This window comes from Sus scrofa, chromosome 9 (genome assembly GCF_054392235.1).
Source record: "Sus scrofa isolate SSC_HxYL_T2T_F1_AM1 chromosome 9, Sscrofa_HxYL_maternal_Yorkshire_Landrace_v2.0, whole genome shotgun sequence".
Lineage (NCBI taxonomy): Eukaryota > Metazoa > Chordata > Mammalia > Artiodactyla > Suidae > Sus > Sus scrofa.
The window spans coordinates 108,349,086-108,371,925 of NC_139391.1; the positions used below are offsets into that span (position 1 = coordinate 108,349,086).

Sequence of the window (22,840 nt, forward strand, 5' to 3'; positions counted from 1 at the left end):
ACAGGAACTCCACACACGACATTCTTGATAATGCAAAATATCAGAGTCCTTTAGTAATTTAGTCTATTATAAAAATTATTCTGATAATATGATGAGGAGTGAATGGATTTATGTGCAAAGAGAATGAAAACTTTTGAAAATTCATTTTCACTCCTTTCAGAAAAGTACTAGGATTAGCAGTTTTGCTTGAAGACCAAGACCTCTAATTATGCTGAGTTTCTCATCAAGAATGTAAATCTATTTCCATCTTGAAAGTATGATATTAGCACTTTCTTCTTAATTTTTTTGGCATACCCTGAAAGAGTAAGTTTTTCACTCTGGGAGAAAAGACAAATTCTGAGTCAGGAGGCGTTGTTGACTTCTCCTCTTTGTTCACTTATATTATTAGCTTTGCTTTTTTTGAACTATACTTTTCATTTCGATTAGAATTGAAGTCCTTGATCTCCAAATAGCTTTTCAACAGAAGAGTCAGATATATGTAACAAGGATGCTGAGAGAGGCTGAAAAACTAGAAATGCCCAGGGGGAGAGTGCTAACACATTTTTTTTTATGAAACCCTGAAATATTCAGTGGGCTTCCAGCTTCCTTACGTGCCTTCTCCCCACACAAGAGACATAGGTAGATGTTTGAAAGTCAAAATTCTAACTGCATTTATAATGTAAGATGGGGGCAGGAGAGGGCAGGTGACCACATTAGGGGAAAACCCTATTTCCGTGGCTTCCTCACTGATCTAATAAAGACCCAAGGGATGATGAACCCAGGATGAGAGGTGCTCTCTAAATCCTATCTTCAAACTGTGAATTATCAGTATGTCCACTCAGTGTCTTATGTTTTAAATAGCCACCGATCTGCTTTCAGTGGAAAACTGAGGAAGAAACATAAGGTGGAAACCCACCCCCACCCCCATCAAGTGGCAAGTCAATGGTGACATCACAGAAAAAACTGAAGTGAGAAAAACATGGCGCAAAGCAGTGGGTCCTTACCCGCAAAGGTGCAACTTTCCAAAGTGCACGACCTCCCTCCTCCAGCCCTGCATGGTCCCCGCGTAGTAGGTGCTGCTCGGGTGGTGCTCAGTGGAACACAAGGAGCTGACGTGACTGCTGCTGTGGTAGCAGAGGGGGAGCAGCAGGTGCCAGGTTGCCCCAAAGTCCCTGGAAAATTCCAGTCTGACGGGATCAGCAGAGGAGCTATCAGTTGAGCACCCGACATTGATCTTGGCAAGGGAGAAAAAAATGATACAAATTACCTCAGAGCAACAAGCCTTGAAATGATTCACCACTTCATTATTTTCCCGAGAGTCCATTTTCCTGGGGACTGTCTTGCTGAAATATTTAACACCACGAAACTCTGTTTTGCCTGAGTAATACTGAATATTACCTTTAAATAATCATTTTTCATAAAGAACTTCAAGCGGCCTCATGAAAAATTTATTTTTTCCTCATTTTATAAAAGGCTAGGAAGTGGGTAAGGCAGAGGCGGGCATGGAAGTCCAAATTGTACCTTTAGCCCAGTTTCATCGCCAAGCTAGCACATCGTAATGAAAAGACGGTTTCCCTAATTCTCTTAGCTTTTTTTCAGTCTGCTGGATAGGAAGATGACTTTCTATTTTCCTTCTTGTGACACCTTCAAATAATCCCCCAAGTTTTGCACATGTAGACTCTTTAATATGTTTTCAGAACAAAATACAATCATTGTCTCCTGGCAACAGGAGAGCTTTCTCAGAAAGACTTTTTTAAGCATTAGGGAAATAGTCACTCCATTCTTTTTTCATGCTTTCAAGTTAATTAAACTAAAACTTAAATAAATTCATGGGATTCTTTCCATGAAAATGTTTCCCTTTTCCAACTGGGATTAACATTTTCTTGCTGTCATAGCAATGGGATATATTTACGTAATTATTGTTGTTGAACTTACTCCTCTTACCTTTTGATGAGTCATCCATTGTCATCTGATAAACTTTGCAACTAGAGTTTGATTCTACCTAGATTCTTTTGATAACAGAATTCTTGAAAGGGCCACAGGTGTTACTTTTTATTAACATGTAAAGCATAAATATAAATAACAGGAAGCTTAAAATAGAGAATCATTTCTCCACGAAAGCATCATTTGATCTCTGATTTTAAAATGAAAGAAACAACTCTAATTTAGAGGATGTAGAGAGTTAATCTAGAGTAAATATTCAAAATTTTGCTGATGCAAATTAGGCACTATTTTAATCCTAACCAATGGGTGGTATAGATTTTGACAATGAAACAGGTATCTTCAAAAGTTACTACTGAACCCTAGCAAAAGGTACCTTTGGTTCTGCTGATTTTATCTAAGTTTTTGAAATACATAAAAGTTTTTCTTTCATGTATTACTAATTTGCTGTTTTAAAAAAAGAGAAGTCCACACATACTAATGAAATACAAAGAAGTTATAAAAAACACAGTAGTATTATTTCATCTGTAAAATTCATGACACCATGATAAATATTACATAAATGTGCTGGCATGGTATAGACTGTAGTGACATTGACCTGGGTCCTAAGCAACACACAAAAATGGTGAAAATACTATTAGGATAGTATGGTCCTTTCCATTTTTATAATGTTTGAAATAATTTATTTCAACAATTTCCCACTATAGTAGGTGAGGCGATTATGTCATAAATAAAGGACCAAAGTTCAGAAATAAACCTTAGTAGGACAATCGGTTCTGCTAATAAAAATGAATTATGATGTAAAACCTCTTTTGTCCTTGCACAAAAAATGGAAAGTCATAATGCATGAAATTGCATGCGATTTTCCTTCTCTTTCCTAGTTTTGTTGAAGATAAAATTTAAAGCATTTCTAGTAGAACAAAGTCGAGTACCTCAAATTGTATGATGGTGTTCTCATTCACATTCAGGTCACGAGTGGTAATGGAATGCTCGCCGACTTCATTCGAAACAAACACCATGGCTGAATCTTCCTCGCTGTCACACAAGAAAACAACAGGGAATCCCTTTAGGCAAAAGCCCATCGTGATCTGTATAGAGCAGTGGCTTTATTTTTAACTTCTCCATTAAATACTTACGGGGCTCCTTTGGAAGAATATGGGCAATAAAGACCAATGTTACCACCAGGATAGAAAAACCAATTGTCTTCTCTAGGTCCAAAGTCAAAAGTATCCAGAAGCATCACAGGGTTGTTTAAATTATTTCCATCAATGATGAAGTCATCAACAATCCAGATTTCTTCTTTCTTACCTAAGGCATTTTTGGATAGAGCAAGTTTTTCCAATGGTGAAAATCAGATGGACATTTTTGTCCATTGGAAGACAGTAAAGGACAGAAGGAACTCATTAACAACATGTGTTAAACATGTGCCTTCTAGGCAAAGAAGCCCAAACTATGTAACACGCATAGTTCACACAAATTAATGTTTCAGTCAAATAAACTGAGCTCACATGGAGCAGCCCCACTAATTTCAGAAGGCAGGTAGAGTCTGCTGCCCTTCCCGTCGCAAAAGTGTTATGGATCCCCCACCAGCAAGAGTAGGCTTTGAGTTATGCTTTCATAGTTTAGAGGAATCTGTAAGATGCCTGAATCTGTCAGAAAGGGTGGTCAGCCTGTGGATTTAGAACTGAGTTATGCTAACTAGTCTATTCACAGAGTAGCTCATGACTTTCCAGAGTCAACTCATGACTTAGAACCGTTTCCTTCAGGCTGAAGGCCCATGGCCACGACAACACTGGCCTGATGCACAATTTTATCTAATAGTTAGAAACTACACAGGAGAAAACACTCTGTGGTATATAATACTGAATTTTTTTCTTAATGCTTTTTGAAATTGCAGTTTATCTGAAGATATGTGGGAGCATAAGAAAACTATAAAATCACTTCTCAGGCTGCCGCAGAATTTGATTTAGTGGTTTAGGCAGGGTGTTTAAGGAAGATGTTACTGGGTAGGTAAGAAGGGCAAACCCAGTGCTTTTGCAAAGCACTGCTTGGATTGAACTGGAAACAAGGTGATGAGACCATGATGAGCAGAAAGAAGATTTCACAAGGTTGCTTTTTCATTGATTCCTACTTTTAGTAGAATTCTTACAAAATATTTTTAAAAAGGATCTGTAAATAGCAGCGAGTGGAAACAACTTGATGATTTCAGTGAAGTCACACATACTGCTCTCTCTCTAATCCTATCACTGTTCTAATTCTAGTAGCTTTCTTCCCTTTTCTTGTTTTGGAAGCAGTTGGTGAAAGTGAGGAAGAAGAATTGGTGAGCATTCCAAACACAACATGAAGACAACTATTTTCTGGACTGGTTTTCTGGACAACTATTTTCTGAAACTGGTTGCATTTCTTTTTTGAACTTTTACTGGGTGATTATACAGATTATTTTTTCTGTTCACAATAAGTTCAATTTATTTTATTTTTGACTTACTAGTTATAAAGGAAATATTTAGTTTAAATTTTAGAAACGGCAGGACATTTTTCTTAACCATTTCTGTGTTAAGCAAAGAATCTGCTTAGTGTGATATTGCTATGCTTACTTAGGCCATTAAATGCATAATTTGATAGAGTCTGGCCTTTATAATCAGCAGTTAATAGAAACAGAGGAAGCAATAGAACATTGCAAATTTGTGAAATCATTTTCTGTAACCATTTCAAAATACTGTTAAATTATACATTCACTTTAACTTATCACTGAGGCAAGTGTGTGTGATCAGAATATCTTATCTCAGGCACTATCTGCTTGGTTGTCAGTACCTCTCACTCTGTCATGGCATTTTGCCATACTGTTGTTCTACCTCATGCATGAAATGCCATACTCAGAAGAAGTATGCATTCCTAAACTCAGTAAAAAATGTAGTTACAACTGATGAGCACCTAATGGTAAAGCTGCATGGGAGTTTAAAAACCTTAGCTCTGTGACAGGATCTAGCTATATTTACATCAAGAGAACTTACGAGTCAAGCACGAAGCTAACAGTTGATCAAGTATGAGGATAAAGACAGAGAAAGCTAAATATTCATTGATACTCCTCAAAAGTGAAGCATGTAAAAATGTGCCATGGACGGCAGAGCTACTCAGCTGACAGATACTTCTTCCACATTTGAGAAGCAAGCGTGTTAACGTGCCACAGTCAGTTTTCATGATAGGAGAACATGCATTTTTACCATTATTATAAGGTTGCCAGAGCCTGAATCTTGTAGCGTTGGTTTGGGCAGTGTTCGGCAAGGGAACGTTGATGAAAAGAATGTTGGTTGTTTGAGGGAAGTAAAATTCATCCATCAGGTGCCAAGCGATACCCCCACTGACGGAGAATTGTAATAGAATGGAGTGCGACCTCTCAGGGGTACCTAGAAAGAAGATAACACAAGCATAAAACATACTGTGATAAAAATGGAGAAATGGTATCATCTTAGACTATTTTTTTTTTTTTTTGCATCAGTGCATAAGCTGACTTATATTTACACAGAGGCTTTAGAGTCCAAATGCTTCGGAGGCAACTTAAAGTGATGACAAGTTTGGATTTCTGTATAAATATATCTCAAAACACACATCAAATCTTAGATTTTCACACAGTAGTATCACTTTCTCAGACATGAACAACTATCTTCCTGTATTTCTTTTAGGAAATATTACATAAAAATTTTTTTTTGATTCTACAGGCATCACAATTTTACAAAGGGTCAAACATTTAAACTTCAGGATATACATAAAAATCTACTTGAAAATTTATTATATCCAAATGGCATTCTTTGTCAAGAGAATTTAGTTTAATACAAAAGGTCAGAATGACAGTTGGCTCTGAGGGTTTATGTCTGTGAATGCAAATCCCAAGTTTCCTTAAGTTAAATTTTTAAATTTAAATTTTTTATGCTAGAAAGAAGTGGTAGAAAAAAAGGCCTAGGGACATGATGATAAATTTAACTACCACAGGACTAGTATGATTATTACATCTATATGAAATCATTACAAAATAAGTAGTTATCCTGCCCTTATATTAAACTAAATATACATTATAGAAGAACATTTGTGAACATTTATGTACTCAAATTTATGTTAGCTCTCTCCTACAGCAAAATTTATGGCTCTCCAATCTGTTAGTTCTCTGTGGAGGAAGAACCCGCACAAGGAAATTTGCTTGAAGGGAAATAATGAATTCACACCCACAGAAATGACTTACCTTTTGCTATAAATCGAAGTGAAAACTGGACATACATTGTATTGGTGCAGTCTAGATCTCTTGAAATAAGCATTCGCAGTCCCTCCTGAAAACAAAAATATATATGTTAAGTCATCTGATTACCTTTGCAAAATTATTTTCCTTTGATTTTATACCTCTAACTTGCATTAGCTAAATAACAGATACATAATGATCAAGAAGCAATAAATATCTGGTCAAATTTGAAAGAAAAAATTGACTGGTTCCCCCATTTTAATGGTTTTCATTTCCTATGCCTAAGTAACATTTCATTGTCTCAACCCTAAATCACACCTTGCTATGACTTTTATAAAAAGCAGTGCAAAAATGATAGCATTACATATCAACAGACCTTAAAAAAAAAAAAAAAAACCTGCCTTCTTTGATTATAGCTTGTTGAGAGAGGAATAACGAGCAAACTGATGGAGAATGTGCCAAGTGCTCCTGCTGGAAGCTGAGAGCTAACAGATAACTTTTTCAGGGTTCCAAAGACTCTTAGGAACTTACTCGTTTGCGTGCTCTCACAGCCCCAAGAGGCTCTCATGCAGGCTGACACAACACCCTCTAGTCGGTCAAGTTAAATAAGGCATAACCTAGCAAGTCCCCAAGCTTGGGCTGGAACCATTCATGCAGAGAAGCCAAGGAAGGCAGAAAGTGATCGTATTGGCTTTAGTAATTTCTTCTGCTAATTAACTATTTTTGGTTGCCTGGAATTGACAGCTCCATAGCTTGCCTTCTCCATGTGTACACAGGACTGCAGTGACTGCCAGGAAAACAGAACTTTACTATGAGAATGTCCTAGGTACAAACAGGCCTTCAGTTTCTCAGGTGTGACTCTGAATGAAGTGACTCTTTGGTGGTGGAAGGCTGTGTGAAACCGAGTAGATACGGTTACCGATTTCTTAATTATCCACTAAGACAAGCCAAACATGATCTTAGGTAGACAAAGCAAATTCTTCCTCTTGTTCTTAACATTTATTATAGAGTGCATTCTTCAATAGCTGAAAATCTTTAAATAGGACTAATTTTGTAACAGCAACTATATACTGAGTGCCTACAATATGCTGGGTTCTAAAAGAGCCACTTTACTCCTTTGAAGTGCCTATCACTCCTAAGGGAAATATATTATTATCTTCCTGTTGCAGATAAGGACAAGGGACAGTCACTTGCTCAAGGCTGCATAAGTGATGATGGCAGGATATGAACCCAGATACATCAGATTCTGAAATATATCCTCTATCTTTCATGAGATACCAGTGATTTGCTTATTAAATCATCTTTTTTTTTTCTTTTTTCTTTTTAGACATATGGAAGGTCCTGGGCTAGGGGTCAAATTAGAGCTGCAGCTGTGGCCTACGCGACACCACAGCAACGTCTGAGCTGATTTATGCCAAACTTGCAATTTATCCTTAACCCACTTAGTGAGGCCAGGGATCAAACCCGCATCCTCACGGAGATAACACTGGGTCCTTAACCACTGAGCCACAACAGGAACTCCTACTAATTAAATCATCTTTTGGCTTTAGGACAGCTATTCAGATAATGCGTTAAACTTAGAATTTGAGAATTACTCCATGTTGTAACGAAAAAGCAACTACATTTATCCCCAGTCCTGAACTTCACAAGGCATAGATTCAAACTTGCAGGATTGAAGGTTGCCATGTAAAAGCCTTGCATTTCCAGTCTTATTTTTCTTTTATCCTAATAACTCACTGCCCTGTTCCATCCATATGACAGTTGATTATTGCCTATTCTTCACGTCTTGATCTCTTTACCTTCTCCCTCACACACCTACAAGCATAAGGCTGTGGATGTTTTTACAGCTTGGCACTGAGTAGAGGTTAAGGTTATGGGGAAAGGTCAATTCTTCATCTTATAATGAAAAAGCTTCGAGGTGGGTAGTTAATAGATCCAGCTCATAAATACCTCTTGCCAACATCAAGATAAAGGAATATGATTACTTTTCCCCCCTGATTACAGAATGTCAGTATAAAATTGTTCCCATGGGCCAATATAAACCATAAAAGAACCCATTTTATAGTGCATCTTGTAGGAGCAATTTTGTTGGAGGAGGCATGATCCGTAATATGAAAGTATCTTTCTTCCATATTATAAATTCTGTTTATAGTTAAGCACTTGATGTTGATAGCTGCCCGGTGGAATGGTCATGCCCTGCTTCTGCAGATATTCTAATTCATTCAGATGCTGCTTTTCTCACCCTTTCCCAGGTTCAATAATCCATTTGGGCTCAGTGTAAACCGATTTTAATAGCTGATAGTACTTCTGAATCTATAAACATTAAAAAGAGACTATCATTTCCTTTTTTCACAAAAGAATGCCTTTCTAGGTCAAACCACAGCCTACTGAATGACACAAACACTAACCCCCCTCTGCATCTTGCAGACCTGGTAGATAATATGTCTAATACATATAATGCTTGGCTGCCCTTGCATCTGAACAGCTAAAGAGAAAACATAAAAGACTATATGTCTTCCTTGTTTATAGGATCTAGAGACCAGGTTAATTCTACTGCTTAAAATTTTATCACGTAAAGATTTTTGAGTTACAGGACTTCATCTTTTTTGGTCTTGTCAACTGTTTCAAACAGATCATGAGAGCTAAAACCTTAGACAAGACTAAGACTACACAAAAGAACCAGTAGTTTCTACCCTGAAATGTCCTACCTCAATTTCTTTGGTCCCTTATAACTCTTAGGGACTCGTAAATCTCTCTGACCCCTCAGGTGTTTTTTCTTTCTCATCCAAAACTTGAGCAGCATTTTGGATTCAAACAAGGCTGATAGCCAGCATCAATTAACCATAATTGAAAAAGTTCCAGGGTGTCTAATTTTCTGAGTGTTAGGTGTTAATCATTAAGGTGGTACAGAAACCCATGCAGATTTTTGTTAAAGATTTCATTTGCAGATCTAGATTAGCTGATTTCCCCATGCTGAGAGGGACGGCATGTAGCATGTATTCACATATGAATATGTGCCAGCTCAGCAGTTTCACACAACCACTTAACAAGTCTCTAACCAACATCTAGGTTAAAACACAAAAAGTACACTGATGATGTTGAGAGTGCTATTTATCTTCACTTAAATGTTTGCCTTTCTCAATTGCCAAATGGTTCTACTGGATGGAGGAAAAGTAAGAACAAGAAAGGAAAAAGCAGTGACCTTTCACAAAATCATTTAAAAAATATTGCAAGTTAAATATTTAATAACATATTAAAGTGCTATGTTCTAGAAATCAAGACTCTAGAAATAGTATATATAATTTTTACATGTACATATACTTTTACATATATAATTCCAGCAGAGAGTAAAGAAGGTCTGATTACCAAAGCAGAGGAAAAATTTTATGCCAAAGTGATCATAAAATACGAAGTGAATATAAAAGGAAGCATGATATGCACCAGGAGACAATAACTGTATATAAAATAATACATCATGTGAATAAAAATGCATCTGTGTGGAAAAGAAACAAACTCATGGTCTTAGAGAACAGACATGTGGTGGCCGAGGGGGAGGGGGAGGGAATGGGATGGACTGGGGGTCTGGGGTTAGTAGATGCAAACTATTGCATTTAAAATGGATAAGAAATGAGATCCTGCTGTTTTGTATAGGGAACTATATCTAGTCACTTGTGATGGAAAATGATGGAGGATAATGTGAGAAAAAGAGTAATATATATTTTTATTTATGATTGGGTCACTTTGCTGTACAGCAGAAATTGACAGAACACTGTAAATCAACTATAATAGAAAAAATAAAAATCTTAATTAAAATAAAAGAAATGCATCTGTGTGGAGCAGTGAGAAAGGCATGTCAGTGGTAGTGAAAAAGAATCTCATCTGACCCCTTTAAAAATGAGCGATGTTCCAGATTTGATGGTTTCACCATTCAGATTCCCTCTCTCTGCACCATACACCTCAGGCCAAAGGTCGGGATGTAAGTTCCCGTTGAAATCATCTTTAAGAATCGAGGGCAGAGGAACAACAGGAACACAGTAGGCTCCACCAAAGCCCCGGTCACACCTAAGAAAAAAATGAGTGGAGAAAAGGCGTTAGGTGTCATGCGTTCAAGAAGCCATCTTTATCTCGGCATTGCAAAGAAAGAAACTGCCGGTTTTATTAACTTACACACAGCGTCCAGCATCACAAATCCCTCGTCCCGAGCACATCCAAGGACACCCTGAGGCCAGCACAACATTATCAATAGCCCAGGCATCTGCCCCGACAGTGTAGTTGGCCTGGATCCACCTGAATCGGGTCCTGGGAGATCTAAGCAAAAGAAGCCACACTTGGTTTGACTGGCAACCTTCAAACTTCATTTTAATTCTTTTGCTTTAAAGTGCCCTCCTCTGGGTTCCAGACCTCCCTCCTTTGAGACACTTTGTTTGCATATCAGGTATTGGATGTTGTTTCATCTTGACCCACAAACAGGAGAGTAGAAAACATGCTTTAAAAATATGTCACCATTTTTTTTTTTTTTTTCATACAAGAGCCTCCAAACACTTGTGAGATGGGAAAGCTACTTCAAACTATTGATTTATTCCGTGTTTGAACTACATGTAGAATCTTAGTTTCTGCTTTCAGGCTTTATGGCTCTTCAATACTGGGAAAGAGACTGAGGATGAGAAACACGAGGATGAGCTGGAATCTTACAAACTTCTTGCCATGAGGTCGCTGTTCTATAGGCTCGAAATGGTTTCTGAGACAGTAAATGGAAGCCCCACCCAACTTCTCCCTCTCTTTTGGTGCCTTAAAGGAGAGGACTTGAGTGATGCAATGCACTGCCATGTTTTTTTTTTTTAAATTATATTTGCAATCTGTTATTTGGAATATACTGTCAGAAGACCACTTCATGCAGAAATATGTGCAGCCTTATCAAACAACAGCAGTCTCTCATTAAGGAACAGACTGCTTGGCAGAAGTGTGTTAGTTATGCTGAATGGAGAACACAGTTGACTTGAAGTGGAATTGCAATAGTAATGTTTCAAGTGCTGTTGTTTTCCCTACACAAGCCCTCCTTCAATGCAACACAGCTGCCAGTGTGGTGGAAATCTAATCATGTCACCACTCAGCTTAACACCTTTTAAATGGTTCCCCGACACATGTGATGGCAAGGCCAAACCGCTGACATGCAATATGTGGCCCCTTCATCATCTGCCCTTTTCTCTTGCCTCTTCTTTCCCTATTGCTTAATAATTATATTCTGGCAGTGCTGAAACCTTGAATTTTCCCACCCAGTCATGCATGTTCTGGTCTCTGGGATTTTGTTTTGGTTTACAACAGCACGTGTGCTTTCCCACAAGCCCCCTTCCCTCGGACAAGCTCTACTCAGTTACTTAGACAGTGGTGCCTCCAGAAGACCTCCCCACCCAGTCTTTCCAAACCTAGCTGGGTAGTATTCCCCCTGTGTTTCAATAATAGCCCTGGGTTTTGCCTCTGTTATCATTTTATAGCATAAATAATCATTTAGAAATCTGTCATCCTAAATAATACATCTGGACCCTGGCATCAGCTTATTCATTTTCTATGAGTCTTCTAAAACATAATAGATGTTCAATAAATGTTTCTTGAATAAAAACAAAGTGAATAAACGAGCTCCAAGTAAGTACTCTTGCTCTTTTTTTTTTTTTTTTTTTTTTTTCTTTCTTTTTATGGCTGCACCCACAGCATTTGTAAGTTCCCAGGCTAGGGGTTGAACTGGAGTTTCAGCTGCAGACCTACACCTCAGCCACAGCACTGAAGGATCCAAGCTGTGTCTGCCACCTACACCACAGCTCACGGCAACACTGGATCCTGAACCCACTGAGCAAGGCCAGGGATTGAACCTGCATCCTCACGGGTACTAGTCGGGTTAATTACTGCTGAGCCACACTGGGAACTCCTCCAAGTGAGTACTTTTTATTTAAAGCTCTGGGGTCCATCAGAAACTATTTTAGGCTAAATGCCAAAATGCTTTGGTTTCTGGGTTCTTTCTGCTATTTCTTTGTGCATCTTCCATTGTGCAATTCAATCAGAATTGAAGAAGGAAAATGGACATCACTGTAAGAATTTAACACAAAGAATTTAACACAAGGAACTGGATGCACAGTTAGTGGCAGAGCTCAGAAACCAACCAGGGCAGTGAGGGAAGCAGAGTTTAGCAAAGTCAGGAAGCCAGTATAAGTCCAAAGATGGGGGATATAGGCAGGAGACACTATTGCTGGTGCCCAGGGGCCACTGTCATATGGAGGACATATTTGGGGAGCTGTAGCCACTCAAGTTGGCTTGAAACAGAAAGGGAGGGTAAAAAATACCCCATTTTAACTTTATTTCCACCCTCCAATTTCTTGCCAGTGTGTGCCACTCTCTAAATTTATCAGGAAGCCGGCAAGCACATGCAGCTGGCAAATGCAGCTTGCAGAGGCCAGCTTGTCTACAATTCAGAACAGAGCAGTGGAAGGGAGATGTGGGGCTCTGGGGGAGCAGCCCTAGGATGGCCCAATCTCTACCAGTCACCACAGTCCATCTTAGTTCCTAGAAGCATCACCCAGTTATCCAAATGCGTAAACCACAACCGTAAGAGCCTGCTGTAAGCCTTAATACAAATTCTGAATGTGATCAGAAATGCTGGGGAGGGGAAGAAAGATGGAAAGCAATGTGAGTATTTCAACAGAACAAACCTCTTACTCTTATCGTGGTACTGAGATTAAACAAACAAACAATTAAGGACACTCTTCCGTATGTCATGATTCTGCAAACTGTCTCATGTGGATAAGTATCAGTATGGCTATTTGTAGATACTTGTATTTACTATAGTTTAAAAACTGGTGGGCAGCCTTCACATTGCTGAAGAACAGAAAAGGTCAGCCTTGTAAAACTCAGAACTCCTAACCATATTAAAAAATGGTAACCCAAGCACCTTGAACTCATTCTGCCGCCCTCAGTATGTTTGATGTACAACTATCATGAGAGCATTAATTTCCAAGTGGCATCACACTTATTTTCCAATTAGGTGACAGAAACGTAAAGTTCTGACATGTAGCTGAATGACAATTCTCACATGGTGGAGAGTGGCAGGTAGACGGTGATCCGCTTCCAGTTCTGGAATCTCTCAGAGGTGTAAACTGAGCTTTCTGTGTAGTGCAGGCAGCCAATAGTTGGAGGAACACACTCTTCGGTAACAAGATGCCAGTCCCTGCCGTTGTTCAGAGAATATTGGAGCTGTACACCGTGGGAGTCGCTGAAAGGCTTGCTACAGCCCATGCTCATTTCAAACTGCAAGAAAGTCGATGCTGACACATGAAAGTCCCAGGTCTCAGCATAACGAGGTTTTCCTACAAAAAAGGGAAAGTTTAAGAGTAGCATATAATTGTGCTCTCTTTTCTTCTTTGGTATTTACGCTCATCATACTTTCAGGAGCAAATAAATATTATGTCTTATCTATACTGCCTCATGTGTGCTTAGACTTTCCATCTCATGTTGACTATTTTTATCTGGTTAGCATAGTCTTGGAAATATGGAAGGCTGCTAACTTGAAAAGCTTTACCACCTGGAGATGGGCAAACATAGAGTCATAAGTCTGCAATTTTGCAAAGTATAAAACATGGGAATGTCTTCAGAGAGATATTTGTCCTGCTTTTAGGAAACCTTTCCCATATTATGCATGCCATGAAAGACAAATCCTGCAAAAATTGTCATTGGGCTCCCAAGTTACATTATACAACTCTATTTCCAGGAGCCTCCCTCAGCATAGACAATTATGCACACAGTTCTGCATTAGAAAATCCCCTTCTGGGTTTTAGTTAGTTAGTTTAGTCCTCTAGTTAATTAAATACTCTCCCTTTATCCTGTGAAAATATATACCTATGTTTTCAGTGAATATCAGAGCAGTGTCCATAGAGAGACAGTCAATATCAACTTGACCTCCTTGGATTCGATACCAGTTGGCTTGCAAATCTAAAGAGCCGTCAAATTTGTCTTGAAACCCAGTTTGAGAGCTGTCATTCATTCCTATAAGGACATCATCCAAGGCCCACTGGGCTGAGTGCTTTCCTGAAATCAGATGAATAAAGGTGGTTGGAGAAGGTTCATTACATAGCAATATGAGTATCTTTATGACGGTGGTTTTAAATCAAATTATCTAGAAATTTACATCAAATTAAGAAACACATAATATAATATGGCTTTAAATGGATGATCTGAAAGCTACCAGGAAAGCAGGGGTGAGCAGTAACTTGCCATGTTGGGGCTGCCACCAGCGAAAAGCTGTTGCAGGTGTCTTTGCCTCTCGTGGCAGGTCAATTGAAATGATCTGTGGTTCCAGAAATGACATGAAGTCCAACTCTCGAAGCAAATGCCAGAGTATCCCATTGTCATTTGAATACTGAACAACAAGCCCTGAGTTAAAAGACATAAATCCAGTTACTTGGACAGCTTTCCTAGAGGCAAAAAAGGCAAGGAACAGTATTATTTTAAATGGCAAGACTGCAGCAGAAACTTCAATTGCATCTCACAGAACGAAGGCATATTCATCTAACTTCCAAGGAATGAATTAGTAGACTTGAAGGCTCATCAATTTCTTGACAGTTTCTAATGCACCAACTCCAAGGAAATGGGGGAAGAAAATACATAAGCTCTTTTAAAGACCACTCAGCTTTGTACGAGCGATGAGTAGGTTGGTAAGGGGGACATAAAAATCCACTCCAGATTATGTATTTGAATTTTAGATTTTGTCCTGAATATTACAAAGTCTCACATCATTATTATATACTCAGAAGAAATATCTCAATCTCCCAGCACAAAACCAAGAAGTGTTCTTTGTTATCGAAGCACGAGACAGGAAGCACAGCCCAATCTGATATTCTATTAAGCAGAAAGATCCTTTTACTGGCACTTCCTACTTTGTCAAATCTTGGTCACTGAAGACTGAATGAAGTCAAACTATTATTATTTTTGTCTTTTTTTTTAGGGCTGCACCCATGGCACATAGAAGTTCCCAAGCTAGGGTTCAAATCAGAGCTGTAGCTGCTGGCCTACACCACAGCCACAGCAATGTAGGATCCGAGAAGTGTCTTCGATCTACACCACAGCTCGTGGCATTGCCAGATCCTTAACCCACTGAGCAGGGCCAGGGATGGAACGTGCGTCCCCATGGGTGCTAGTTAGATTCATTTCCGCTGAGCCACAATGGGAACCCTACAGTCCAATTAGCAAATAGCAAAGCAGAAGAACTCATTCCCCACCAATGTTCTACCTTCCTTTCTCGATGTCACCTTCCCCTGCCCCCAGTACTTATCACATCCACCCAACCTTCTCTGCCTGTCACCAGAAGGGTGTGGTGACTTAGGGACCCGCATATTAAAGTTTAAGATACCTCAGGTGCTATTCCTGCTACCCCTCCCAGAAACATTTTTATTTTAAAAGAGGACACAGGGAAAGGGCCATGTTGAATGCCAAGTAAAAAAATGCTAGTGACAAAACGGTGGGAATCAACAGGATATACACCATCATTAGCAATTAATACCAATATGTATATATAGTTTATTTATTGGTAGGGGAAAAGGGCTTTCTTGGCATTATCTAACTGCCTATTCCACAACTGTTCCTAAGACGGGCACTGCATAATGCAAACTAGTATCTATAAGATGGATAAACACCAAGATCCTACTGTATAGCACAGGGAACTATATTCAATATCCTCTGATAAAACTATAATGGAAAAGAACATGAAAAAGAATGTATATGCAACTGAATCACTTTTCTGTCTGTTAGAAACTGACACAACATTGTAAATCAACTATATTTCACTAAAATATAAATTAAAAACAGACAGGGCACTGCATATTCACAATTATGACCTGAGGATACTGAAGTACTTTCTGAGTATTCACAGACATTATGTTCAGTAAAGTTTTATTTGTTATATGAATTTTATTACATTCTAACCCTTTTGGAAATATTTTAAATCATTCATGCTACATACAATAATGTTTTAGTTCCCCCATTATTGACCGATCAGAGCATCTCAATCCCTTTGCCATGCTGCATAGTGCAGAGTTCGGTAAAATTAAGATTCAAGGAATATTATGAAAAAATATAGAACTAAAAGAAAGCCTTTTAAGGCTAATCGATAGCACATGGAGTTATTGTCACCACATCTGACAAGGGGTGATGCCAGGAATAATAATGACTAACTTGCAAAAAATTTGAACTCTCAAGAGAATTAATCCCACCTTATTTAAAACAGAAGAAGTCATCACATTTGATGAGAGGATAAAAATGGCTCCAAGAATAGGAACTCTGTGGGGAGAGAGTGTGCTGTGTGCAGTGTAGACACGGGCAGCTGGAGCTTGGAGGTGAGAGCATGTGTTGGAGAAGGGAGAGAGTCACATCAAGGCTCATGAAGAAAACTGAGGCTAGGTTGCTTCTCGTCCTTATTCTAGTCAAGGTGGGCAGTGTCTGGCAAAACTCCAGTCTCTAACCTGTGATGTTTCCTCAAAATATAGTTTTTCTTGTCAATATTATAGTGTGTTAATATGGCTTATATTTATTAAGATGAGAGAGAGAGAGAGAATGAAAGAATGGATAATTTAGATAGTTAGCTGGGATGACCTATTCAGAAAGTAGAAATAGTACCAGAAATGACACATCACAAGACTAAAATCTCACTGGTGGTCCTTTAGTACTTCTACTCAAAGTCTGGTCCAAGGACCAGGATCTGCATCACCTGGGAACAGGCTCAATCTGTGGGGTTTTTTTTTTTTTTTTTGGGGGGGGGAGGGGTATGGCTCTCTTTTCAAAAAATTTTTATTAAATTTTAGTTGATTTCCAGTGTTGTGTCAATTTTTGCTGTATGGTATAGTGACCCAGTCACACATATACATACAATCCTTTTCTCATACCATCTTTTATCACGTTCTATCCCAAGAGACTGGATATAGTTATCCAAGGACCTGTGATGTTTTTAAAACATGTCCACAAATTCTTTGACATCCCTCCCTTCAAAAAGTGGAGCTAACTCTTCTCTTTTTGAGTGTGGCTAGACTTAGTAACTTGCTTCTGGCAGAAAAAGAATGGTCAAAGTGACACCGTGTGACTTTTGAGAGTAGGCCCTGAAAGGCATTTGCACTTTCTCCCATGCTCTCTCTCATGGCTCTCGCTCTGAAGAAAGCCAGCTGACACGTAGTAGGGACAATCAGGCCGCCCATGGACAGGTCCACTGAAAGAAACTGAGGCCTCTTGCCAACAACCATGTAACTGGGTGTCTTGGAAACAGATCCTTTAGCCGATGCTTGAGCTTTCAGATGCCTGTACCTGCCCTGGCTTTTCTCTTGTGTGCAGCCTCCTGAGAGGTCCTGAGCCAGATCTACCCAGCTAAGCTGCTCTTCAACTCCTGCCTCACAGAAATTGGATGATAACTGATGTTGCTTTACCACTCAGTTTTGGAATAATTTCTGATCCAGTCCCACTGAATCAGAATCTGCATTTTAAAGCCTCCTAAAGGATTCAGATGTCCATGGAAATATGAGAACATGGCTCAAGAAGACTGCACTCCATTTAGTTTCTGCTTGCTGCCTTTCTGCTCATTTGTGTCACATACGCCTTTAGGCAGCAACAAGGTTAGCAGAGATGAGGGCCCCAATTCTGAAGGACAGTGGAATGTCTCCCAGGTAAGTGGGAAAGAAGGAAGAAATGCAAGGAGGGGAAGCAGCAATATCCGTATTTTATATCGACTGCTGGACTTCATTAGCTGTGCCGTCTAAACACTGTCCACAAATAAACCAAGCCATTTTAGCTCATCTACCAAGCGTTGACAGCACATAAAACACTTCCTTTTCTATTTTTTTAAGTTTTCTTTTTTTTTTCCTTTTTTTATGGCCACACCTGTGTATGCGAAAGTTCCCCACGCCAGGGGTTGAATAAAACTGCAGCTGCAGGGCTTATGCCCACATCCACAACAACACCAGATCCGAGCTGTGTCTGTCGGTGACCTATGCTGCAGCTTGCAGCAATGCTGGATCCTTAACTCACTGAGCAGGGCCAGGGATCGAATCAGCATCCTCATGGACACCATGCCAGGATCTTAACCTGAGCCACAACGGGAACTCCCATTTCCTTTTGTAAATTACAGCTCCATCTTCGTTCTTCCTAATCTTATGGAAAAGAGTCGAGTTTTTTTTTCCTGCACCCACGGCATGCGGAAGTTCCCAGGCTAAGGATCCAACCCATGCCATAGCTGCAACCAGAGCCACAGTGGTGATAATGCCAGATCCTTAACCCTCTGAGCCATGTGAGAACTCCGAAAATAGCCTAATTTTGATTTTAATTCCAAATATGCAAATTAAGACTTCCACTTGAGTATGTAAAAAATCTTTGCTCTCATCACTGCAAGAGATTTGTTCAAGGACTCAGGAAGATTTACATTTTAACAACCAGTTTTCAATAAAAGGCTGAGAAATGCCTGTGGGATATAAAGTACATGGCCAGTCATGAGTTCAAGAAAACGGCTCAGAGTAGTTGAGACAAAGCATGCTCCTAGAGGAATCCTAAGGGAACAAGCCCCAGCAAGCAGACAAGAGCCCGAGTAATCAGAGGTAAGCACAGAGCAGAGCCTCAGCTCAGTAAGTGCATTCTTCCTACTAACTCTGGTCACAGTTGATTTCTTTTCTCATATACAATTAGGGGTACAGATTTGTAATTTTCAGAGGGGTCATGCCATATGCACATACACACAGGTGCTACACTGTCCCAACCACCAACTATTTTTAAATAGTAATTTTATTACAAGGGTTAAGGACAACATTAAAGTACTCTACCCTTCCAATCAGAAAACAGGGTCCTGAGACAGGACCCCCCCATTTCCTTTGCACCCCTTAAAGTTCCTGTCTCTGAGTGGGCAGATAATGGGCTCTAGAAACACTCCTTTGTTTTGAACCACATATTCAAAAGGGTGATCTTGTAAAAACTTAAAATCAAGTTATGTCGCTGTCTGACTTCAAAGCCAGGTTGTGACTGGTTCCCAGGATGGATGGATTCTGACCCCAGGTCCCTACCACGGTCAGCAAGGCCCTGCATGATCTGGCTCCTGCCCTTCATCCCTGAGCACTCCTCGACCTTCAGGAACTCCAGGCCACCTTGGCCTTCTTTCTGTTCTTCCAACATCACAACTCCTCTCCAGCTCATGGTCTCTGTTGTTTCTTTTGACTGGAAAACTTGCCCTGAGCTCCTCCTGTGCTGGCTCCTTTTCACTCTTTAGACTTCCATGTAAATGTAACTTCCTCAGGGGGCCACCTCCCAGATCATTCTCTCAAAATCAGCGTCTCCTCCTGCAGAAGTTTACTTTCTGTGTAGCCTGTCAATCTAACATCTTGCTTCTATTTCTCTCTCTCTCATTTTTTTTGGCCACCCTATGGCATATGGTCTTCCCAGGCCAGGTATCAGATCCAAGCCACAGTTGTGACCTACACCACAGTTGCAACAAAGCTAGAATCCTTTGACCCACTGTGCAGGGCCTGGGATCAAACCTGCGTCCTGCTGCTGCAGAGATGCTGTTGATCCCATTATGCCTCAGTGGGAACTCCTACTGCTGATTTTCTTTCTCCTCTTATTGGCATGTAAGTTCCCTTAGGAGCAGGGGTTCTGTCTGCTGTGCTCATTAGTGCCATACGAGTCCAGTCCTTCCCATTCTGGCACATGGTAGTTTGCATTTTTATCCCCTTCATCACTCTCTTGCTCATTCTGCCACATGGCTGGCAACCTCCAGAAGCTACGTAGCAGCTGCTTCACTATCCTGGGTGCTGGAATTAGGACCTTAGATGACAAGGAGAATGTAGCACAAAGGGCAAATCTTTTTTGTTTTAACCCACAGAGATTTAGGGGGGGCGTTTGTTATTGCAGCTTAACCTAGCTCATCATGACTAATGCATCCATCTTTTGGTGACACTATATCAGTGGCAACTAGAGCAGTGCCTGGCTGAGATCTGATTCTTAATAAGTATTTGTTGAAGAGAATAGGGAACATAGTCTATATAAGTTTCTAGGCTGCTGCTTTAGTAAGCAGATAATCCGGATAATTACTAGACTAAAAGTACAGACATACTTAGAAAAAGTCATGGAAGTGATGATATGACCAAGGATGTTTAGAATTGATATGACTAAGGATGTTTAGAATTGATGAACAGAGCTATCAGTAGCAGTATTGACTAACAGGTACCATAGTGTTGAAGCCAATATGTTTTACATAGTTATGCCTGATAGAATAATAAACTTCGAAGCTGCAAAACTATTCATACACTGTTCATGAGATCAAGGTTTGGAGAAGGACCCATCTGAGAGGCTTATGGATTTTGTAGTATGAACCAACACACTTTTGGGTTCCATTAGGAATCCCATCATATCCGTAGAACTCCTGAAGGCCACATCCAGGTGCACTGGGTCTTTTGCATTTCTTTCAGGATTGAATCATGGAGGCAGAAGAAGGCACAGATGTCATACCATGTGGGCAAGGAGAGAGCAGTATGCATGGTCGCTGTGCCATAGGCATACAGTTAGCGTGAGTGGTTTGAGCCTGCTCATCCACTTACTGACTGCATGACCCTGGGTAAGTTACTTGACCTCCCTGTGCCTCAGCATCCACATCTATCAAATAGGACTAATGATAGTACCTATGGTGAAGGGGTATAGTAAGGATGAAATGCGATCAAAGGTCAAACACTTGGAAGAGTACCTTGCATATAATAGGTGCTCAGTAAAAGTTCATGTTTATTATCACTAAGAAGTGCTCCTCTACCAAAGGATTCTAGTACATTCCTGCCCCAGAACGTTTATGGGGAGGAAGCAGCGTATATCTATATTCAGTAATGCCCTATGCAAACAGGTTCCTAGTGCCTCTATGCTGAATGTAAACATCTCACTACACCCTGTGTAAAGTTATTAAGGAGCAGATTTCCCTAAAACAATTATGTTTTTCAGGCTTAAGGATCTGGATGAGGCATCTTAGAGGTCATGGCTCTATGCAGTTACCATTCAGTGATGGAGAAGAGAAGGAACGATGTAGGGGAGTAAGTCAGTTGACAAAACCCCACCTAAACTCTAGGAAGAGAAAGAACTAACTTGCCAAGAGCAACCAACTTCTATGGAGACACAGCAGCTTACCTTCATTTCTAGCTCTTGGTTTGATACAGGTAATCCCTGAAGTTTTGCTTCCAATTTGTATATAAAACTGAACAAGCCTGGAAAAAAAGAACCCCAAACACCTGTTTACTTACAAATAAATGAGCACAGGAGAGATTTAGCCTTTTGTATTTCGGCACACTGAAAAGAAAAATTCCTGTAATTCTTAGGTATTTCTTTTAAACACAAAGGACATACGACAAACAGAAACTACATAGATTACACAGTAAGTTAATTCTGTAACCATTTGAAGATTTAGTTAATATGACCATCAACTTTATTCTGTAATAATGATTTAAACCAAAGGGAAGAGTTTAATTCAACTGTATTGTGACACTCTGATGTAATTTAATGAGATCATTGAAATGGGAATTTCTTAAATTGAGCTACTATTATCCTTGCAAACTCAGAAGGGAAAAGTCTAACATTAAAAAGTTGAATCCTATATTTATTCAGGATCAATAATTACCTGTCTTACTGATTGAGACTCAGATGGTTTAATTTTTCACAACTGACACTCAGGGTGATGTAAACTGTGCCTCAGTCCACAGTAAACCAACCTACATAACAACAGGCACACCTCAGTGAGGGCTCAGAGGAAGGAAAAAATATGACACAAATCCATAGATTTTAGTGAGGATAAGGTCAAAAAGTTTCAAACATTTCTTTAGTTTCCTTTCTTCCAATTCTAAAATAATTGATTAAAAATAAAAAAGCACAGTTTTATTTTAGGTGTGCTACTATTTCATTTGACCTTATAACTAAGTAGGTTATTTATTTTACCAGTAGGTGTCAGTGTAGGTATTTTAAATTTCTGGACTAAATAACAATGTGAATAAACGGGGTCGCATTTTTGGACACAGAATTTTAAGTCGAAAAAAATTCTTTGTTTCTCTCGGCATATATTAAAATTAATGCCAGTATTCATAATAATACAGAACTTCAGAACCAAGCTAACATACGTGAGACACCCAGGGCTTGGGGATGACTGTACACCAATTAATGAATTGTAGAATAAATTTCGCAGAAACTACCTATTTTCTTAGAGGAAAGTATAAAGTTAGGCCTCATTTTTACACATCAGAATTTATATAGGAAAACATTACTGTGTAAACCATCAATAACAGAACAGACTGTTGCAGGTTAGACCGCACAGCATGATAAGTACTATGTTCATGGAGAAGTGTAGCAATAACTACTTACCGGATATTCCTGGTGTCCAGAGGGACAGTCCTCGCTTCCCTTTTTCCGGGGCCACTGAAGTAGAGAGATTTGCCGTCGTTAAGCGTTCCACAGCCGGTTCCAACCTGGCCTCCAGTTATCTTGTACCACAGAGGGCTGAGCTTCCCCTCAAACCTATCGAACATCTCACTGTGATTGGGGACAATAGACACACAGGTTCCTTGTGCGGCTTCCGAGCAAAGAAATACAGAGGAGAGAGGCTTTGTTAAAATCATGAAACATCCAAAGGGACATTCGGTGCATGGGCAAAGGAAGCATTGC

The 22,840-nt window shown here is 39.6% G+C and overlaps 1 protein-coding gene across 6 annotated transcripts in view; it reads right to left on the reverse strand.

Annotated features, from left to right (window-relative positions):
- The window catches only part of RELN (reelin), a 499,001-nt gene that overhangs the window by 75,258 nt on the left and 400,903 nt on the right, over window positions 1-22,840 (reverse strand). For all 6 annotated transcript variants that reach the window (XM_084977353.1, XM_084977355.1, XM_084977351.1 and 3 more), the window contains exons 30-41: window positions 22,541-22,748; window positions 21,320-21,396; window positions 14,405-14,563; window positions 14,030-14,218; window positions 13,227-13,500; window positions 10,316-10,456; window positions 10,033-10,210; window positions 6,155-6,239; window positions 5,142-5,324; window positions 3,057-3,228; window positions 2,853-2,955; window positions 984-1,213 (exon numbers count right to left, since the gene is read on the reverse strand). In XM_084977353.1, coding sequence (XP_084833479.1) covers window positions 984-1,213; window positions 2,853-2,955; window positions 3,057-3,228; window positions 5,142-5,324; window positions 6,155-6,239; window positions 10,033-10,210; window positions 10,316-10,456; window positions 13,227-13,500; window positions 14,030-14,218; window positions 14,405-14,563; window positions 21,320-21,396; window positions 22,541-22,748 — 1,999 coding nt within the window. The remainder of the gene's footprint in view (window positions 1-983; window positions 1,214-2,852; window positions 2,956-3,056; window positions 3,229-5,141; window positions 5,325-6,154; window positions 6,240-10,032; window positions 10,211-10,315; window positions 10,457-13,226; window positions 13,501-14,029; window positions 14,219-14,404; window positions 14,564-21,319; window positions 21,397-22,540; window positions 22,749-22,840) is intronic.